This window comes from Galeopterus variegatus, unplaced genomic scaffold (genome assembly GCF_000696425.1).
Source record: "Galeopterus variegatus unplaced genomic scaffold, G_variegatus-3.0.2 Scaffold24973, whole genome shotgun sequence".
Classification (NCBI taxonomy): Eukaryota; Metazoa; Chordata; class Mammalia; order Dermoptera; family Cynocephalidae; genus Galeopterus; species Galeopterus variegatus.
The window spans coordinates 2,871-9,570 of record NW_007751084.1 but is presented as its reverse complement, the minus strand read 5'-3'; the positions used below and the strand labels follow the sequence as shown (position 1 = coordinate 9,570).

The 6,700-nt window shown below is 45.3% G+C and overlaps 1 protein-coding gene across 1 annotated transcript; it reads left to right on the top strand.

Moving 5' to 3' along the window:
- Nucleotides 1–101: 101 nt before the first annotated feature.
- On the top strand, nucleotides 102–5,733 carry AARSD1 (alanyl-tRNA synthetase domain containing 1; the record flags this gene model as incomplete). Its single annotated transcript, XM_008564891.1, has 9 exons — nucleotides 102–232; nucleotides 690–846; nucleotides 942–1,058; nucleotides 1,271–1,401; nucleotides 1,735–1,801; nucleotides 1,984–2,075; nucleotides 2,669–2,723; nucleotides 3,735–3,829; nucleotides 5,423–5,733. Coding segments are annotated over 9 exons (981 nt in total), but the record flags the coding sequence as incomplete, so codon positions are not given.
- Between the last annotated feature and the right edge of the window lie 967 nt (nucleotides 5,734–6,700).

Sequence of the window (6,700 nt, the reverse complement as noted above, 5' to 3'; positions counted from 1 at the left end):
AAAAAAAAAAAAAAAAAAAGAATTCTTGGAAGTATTTTCAATAAAGTATCTAAAGTGTATTACCCAGTGCCTGTCAGGTCTTCAGCAGGGAAAATTTCTAGATTGTATCATTATGGGAGTATGTGGCTGGCTGGGCTTCTCACTTTTCTCCCGTCTCTTACTTTCTCTGTTCAGGGCAGCATCTCATCACAGCAGTTGCTGACCATCTGTTTGGGCTAAAGACAACATCATGGTGAGCAAGAGCCATATGACTAACTGCGGGGCATGGCTCCCTGACTACCAGCTGTGTTCCCAGTAATAGGTCGGAGAGTTGAAGGTTAAAAGAAAGGGTAGTGTTCAAAATTGGCTGTGTTCTCTGTTCCCCTTGAAGATGGGGTGGTGGGATAACCTTGTGTTTTTTTAGGGAAAACATAAAGATGAGAGAAGAGACATCTACCTTTGCTTAGGAAACAACACGGAATTTGGAGCCCAGAGACCTAGGGTGTGAATCCTGGCCCCATACTCACTGGCTGCATGACCTTGATCATGTTCCTTAATACTCCTCACCTGTAAAATGGGAGTGACAATCTCTACCTTGTGGGATTTTTGTGAGGATTAAACAAGATCATTTATACAGTCATTCTTCATAAACTTTTTTTATTGTTGTTGTCATAGTCAGCATCCTGTGACTGCTCAACTTCTTCTGGCAGGGAGTTAGGGAGGTTCCGGAGTGTGATTGAGCTGGACAGCCCATCTGTGACTGCAGAGCAGGTAGCTGCCATTGAGCAGAGTGTCAATGAAAAAATCAGAGATCGACTTCCTGTGAATGTGCAAGAACTGAGCCTGGATGATCCTGAGGTGGAGCAGGTGAGGGGAGAGCCAGTGGGGTGGCTCTGCAGAATGCCTCTCCAAGGGCTCCTCGTCAGAATCCAGACAGCCCTTCTCCCTCCCCTCTACTCCAGGTCAGGGGCCGGGGTTTGCCGGGTGATCATGCTGGGCCCATTCGAGTTGTTACCATTAAGGGCATTGATTCCAACATGTGCTGTGGGACCCACGTGAGCAATCTCAGTGACCTTCAGGTAGGTGAGGGGGCCTGTTGAGTGGCTGAGAAAGAGGGTAATAGGGGAGTGGGGATCACAACAGGGCTGGGAGTGGTAGAGGGGGACAACTGAGGAAATTTCTCCTTCATTGCTTCAGAACTGGAGAGGAGGTCTAGGTCTCTTGTGCCCTCAGGTTCCAGGACCCACTATGGTTTATGCATGTGTGTATGTTACCCCCTTGCCTCATATAGGTCATTAAGATTCTGGGCACTGAGAAGGGGAAAAAGAACAAAACTAACCTGTTATTTCTGGCTGGGAACCGGGTGCTGAAGTGGATGGAGAGAAGTCATGGAACTGAAAAAGCATTGACTGCTATGCTTAAGTATGCCCCCTTCAATTTCCTGCTTTTTCTCAGATCGTGGATACCCTGGGGCTTAGTTTTCCTACCTGTAAGGTAGGCAGAATAATCTTTTACCTTTGGGAGGTAAGATGCAATCATAAATGATAATGTGCTTTGGGTAGTAAATCAGACTCACATGAAATGGTTTATTCCTTTGTATCCTCTCATCCAATTGCCTAAGGGGCCTCCTCAGTATGTCCCCAGCTCCCCATCTGGAGGGAGGCACCCTAGCAAGAAGGGCATCCTTGATTTACGCCCCCAACGCCAGAAGCAACTAGGAAGCTGGGCAGGTCTTCACTGACCTTTCTTTCACAGGTGTGGAGCAGAGGATCATGTGGAAGCAGTGAAAAAGCTCCAGAACACCACCAAGCTCCTGCAGAAGGTGATTCATTCCATGGAGGGTGGAGAGGGCATGGGCTCTGCCTGGAATAGGCTCTCTAGACCTCGGCCTTCTGCCTAAGCAGATGTGTAGGGGGTAGTGAGGGGAGTGTTAGGTGGAAGGAAAATGGTGCTCTTTTTTCTTATTCTTTTTACTTGTCTACTGAGTTATTACATCCATTTCAGAACAACCTGAATCTGCTCAGAGACCTGGCTGTGCACATTGCCCACAGCCTCAGGAACAGCCCAGACTGGGGAGGTGTGGTCGTACTACACAGGTGAGAAGTAGGAGCTAGAGACAAGTCAGAGGGGCCATGTTGGGCTCAGGGCTCAGCTTATGCCTGGTGTGCGGTGCATGGTGGGAGGCAGGTTGCTCACTGGTATTCTCAATGCTGAGTAGACCCTAAGAAATGTGTCACCTACCAGATTTCCTGGGTTTGTTACTAACATCTTGACTGTAACCCTGTAACTGGTTAGCACCTTCCCTCACCTCCTCCTCCACCTAACAGATCTCTGCTTACCCTGGTGAATCCTATTTAAGGGAGACAAAAACAAACCCAAAGCTTGTTCATAAACTGCTGAGGCTGAGAAGGACTTCTTGCTGATGCTTGGCCAGCACTCTTTCTCTTTGCGAAGGGGTCTGGGACTTTGTGTATACAAACACAAAGCAAGCAGCAAGGTTAGCCTCATGGGTAGCAAAGTTAGCCTCAGGAGTAGCAAGGTTAGCCTCAGGAATAGCAAGGTTAGCCTCAGGAGTAGCAAGGTTAGCCTCAGGAGTAGCAAGGTTAGCCTCATGAGGAGGAGCCAGGCTTCCTGTAGTTTCACAGCTACCTCTCCAACCTGGATCTCATTTCTGTGTCTTTTGTTATAGGAAAGAGGGTGATTCTGAGTTCATGAATATCATTGCCAATGAGATTGGGTCAGAGGTAAGAAGACAGCATGAGATTCTCTACCCTGCCCCATATAGAGACCTAAGGAGGTAAAGTGAGGGGTGTAGTTTAGCTGAAGTCCCTCTACATTAACACATGAAGAGTAGGGAGTAGAAATTTATTCAATCCTGTTTCCTTAGCACTAGCTATGAGCCAAGCTCTTTTTCAGGTGCTGAGCTAGATCTATGCTATTGATCTTTGTGAGGTTGTGACATTTATCAGCTTCTGGGCTCCTTTTATCAGAGCTTCAGCTCCTCAAAGCCACCCAGAGATATGTGTGCTGAGGACCCAATATTAGAAATACAGGGGTTGGCAAGGCTCTTTGAAGTCTGTATCATCCATTTTCCTCTGCCTCTGGCTTTGCTTGCCCTTCCTCATCCTGGCAGTCTATAGCTTAGAGATTTCCAGAGTCTCTCTTGCATTTACTCTAAAACCCTTTTTTGGAATGCATACCGTGGGTCAGTCATTGTGTATCTTTCTTTTCCTAATTCTGTGTAGACAGTACTGATGCTTGAGGAGCTCACATTCTAGTCTGGGAGACAAACATGTGTGGACATTTATAATTTAGAGTGATAAACGCTAGAGGTGGAGGAGCACATTACCTGAAAGGTGGGGAAGCTTCAGGGGAGGGTTCCTCCAAGACTGCTTAGAGTTCAGACAGAGAAGGGTGCAGGGGGAAGCACAGTGATTTAGGCAGTGGCAGGCACATGATGTATGGTGGGGGGTTTTGGAAAGGAGTCAGACTGCAAAAGGCTTTTTATGCTTGGCCATGCTTAGCAGCCTTCTGCCTCCACCCTGATGTTTGCCCTCAGTTCTTATAGTCACTCTCAAAAAGTTTCTTGGCTCTCGTCAGCCAGGGTAGAGGGACTGCATCATCATTCATCAGGAACATGAGTCTGTGGTTTAGGGGGATATATCTGTTCCTGAGACTCAGGAGAGTGCAGGTTTTAGTGGGGTTGACCCTACATCCTTAAGTATCAGGCCTCATCTCCTTGTCTTACTTCCTAGGAGACCCTCCTGTTCTTAACCGTGGGCGATGAGAAAGGTGCTGGGCTCTTCTTACTGGCAGGGCCAGCTGAGGCCGTGGAGACTGTGGGGCCCAGGTAATCCTGCATAGACTCTCTTGTGCACATGGGAGAGCCTGTAATCTGCTAACCTACTAATACAGCCCTTTGTCAATTGAAAGGGGCCATCACATCTGTGATCTCATTTGATTCACATTACAGGCATGTGAGGTGATTATTCCTAGTTTGACACATGAGGGTCTTTTGGCTCTAAATCTCATGTGCTTATATTTTTTCTTTCAGAAACTTAGATATATAAGTGATACATGAATACAGGTGCTGGATTATCAGCTGTCAGACGCAGCAGGTTCTCAGGAATCAGCAAAGCAGAGGCACAGATGAATTTTGGGGTGGGGGGAATTTGGATTCTGAGACTAAATCAAAAGAGGTATTGAACATAGTCATTACGGAAAAATTAGAGCTTTGCTGGACTTCTTTACTCTTTACCCTTATATTCCTGTTTATGTTTTCTTTTTAAAATTTATTTATCTGGCAGCTTGCCAGTATGGGGATTGTTTTCTTATTTTAAGTTAGATATGGTGGTATACCTAAACATAATCCCCATGTTCTTTCTGGCATTTAGGGTTCTCGGAGTCCTGATTAGCTCTGATGAATATGTTTTCGTTGGAAAACACTGAAGGAAAACATAAGTATTTATAGCAGAGGTTCCTGACAGGCAGCCATGTGTGGCCTGTAAACTAGTTTGGTCTGTGTACTGTTTTAAATTTTCGAAATTAGTTGTTACATTTTAAGATTGGGAGATTTTGAAGCCAGCTGGTTAGCTCAGTTGGTTAGAGTGTGGTGCCAAACTGATCGAACCAAGGTCCACGATTTGATCCCTGTACTGGCCAGCCTCCCCTCCACACACACCGCCCTCCCCCACAAAAAAAGAAAAAAAATTAGATTTTAACATGAAAATCTAAAGTTCTAGCTTTTCTTTTAAAAAAGAAAAAGAGGGAAGCTCTTCCAGCACTGGGCCTGCGTTTCTACATGGTAGTGTGACGAGGAACTGAGCGGTGGCCTCCTTCTTCAGACAGGCCAGGCCTCCCCACTTTGCCACATTCCCCCCCTTTCTACCACCCAGCTTGCTTCACTGCTGCTGCCCACAGGTGTCTGTGTTTGCAGCTCCTTATCCCTAGTGTGCCCGCACCCTGCTCCCTGGAGATTACTGTAATTTATCTAGCACCATTTATAGACACTTAGATTTTTTCCAGTTATTCACTCTTATAGTGAACATGGTATGTATATCTTTGTGTACATGTGCAAGAATTTTTTTTTTTTTTTTTGTCTTTTTCGTGACCAGTAAGGGGATCGCAACCCTTGGCTTGGTGTCGTCTGCACCGCCCTCAGCCAGTGAGCGCACCGGCCAGTCCTATATAGAATCCGAACCCGCGGCGAGAGTGTCGCTGCGCTCCCAGTGCCGCACTCTCCCGAGTGCGCCACGGGGCCGGCCCCATGTGCAAGAACTTTTTTTTTTTAAGAATTTTTAAGAAAGATTTCTAGAAGTCATCTACTCTTCCTCTCCCTTCCCCAGGGAGGGAAAAGACTCAGGGCTTCTGTTTTTTTTTTGTGTGTGTGTGTGTGTGTGGCTTTTCTTTCAGAAACCTCCCTGACTACATCTCTGTTCCCCAGGGTGGCTGAGATCCTGGAAGGCAAAGGAGCGGGGAAGAACGGCCGCTTTCAGGGCAAAGCCACCAAGATGAGCCGGCGAGCAGAGGCGCAGGTGCTTCTCCAGGACTACGTCAGCACGCAGAGTGCTGAGGAGTGAAGGCTCAGGGTGCCCACCTTCTGTAACCACAGAAAGTGTCTTGCATGAGAAAATAGTTTAACTCAAAATGGTTGTGATACCACTTATGTTTATGTGACTAATTTGTACCATATATGCCAGTGTGCTTGTACAATTAGTATCTTTGTGAATAAACAGTTTTCTAATTTGGCGTCTATTAGGCATCACTTATGTGAGTGAGCATTATGTTGATGAAATGTACTAATTTATCTAAACCCAGCTGAAACCTTTCTTCATGGAGAAATAGAATTGCATAAGGAGAGTACAAGTCATTCTGGAGGCTTGACCTAAGGCTTAGCCTCATTCAAATCTTCTTTCTTCTTTTTTTTCTTATCTCTTTTCCCAGTTTTGCGTTTTAGAATTGAAAAGTATCAATGATTTTGCAAGTAGTTCAAAAGCCACAAAAGTATATAGTAGAAAGATGCTCCAAGTCTGCTATTGAGGCAGTAAAAGAATGAAAAGAGATATACTGTTGCAAGTCGAACCCAAAGCTGGTGTGGCAATACTAATTCCAGACAAATTCAATTTTAAGGCAAGAATCATTATTAGAGATCAAGAGGGACAGGTAATGATGAAAGAAAGATATAGTAGTTATAAATTTGTATCTAATATCTGATAACAGCCACAAAATACATGAAGCAGACTGACAGATCTCAAAGGAGAAATAGACAAATCCACAATCAATGGAAGACAACTCATCTTTCAGAAACTAATAGAATAAGTGCCAGCATAAAATCATTGTTAAAAGCCTGGGTTGTGGAGTTTCACAGATGGGTGGAAATCCTGGTTTTGTGCATCCATAGGTAGTAAAACTATAAAGATCCAGTCACGGTTTTAGCCAGAACAAAGATGGGCAAGGCATAGAGAGCTAGGATGAAATAACAGAAGGCAAAAAGAAAACTGACACCCAGGGAGAAACTGACACACATAACCTGTGGCTGTGGTTGTGGTCAGCTGTTCCTATATTCTTTCAACCCGGAAAGGAGCATCATTAAATGAGTTTCTGGTTGCAGACATGATTAATAAGGGACAGCTCATTAGCCTTTGGTGAGGAATCATCTTTTCCTCATGTGTCAAGACCCCCTAAGGAGAGAATGACAGGGTCCAATTAGTCTTCTCTAAAA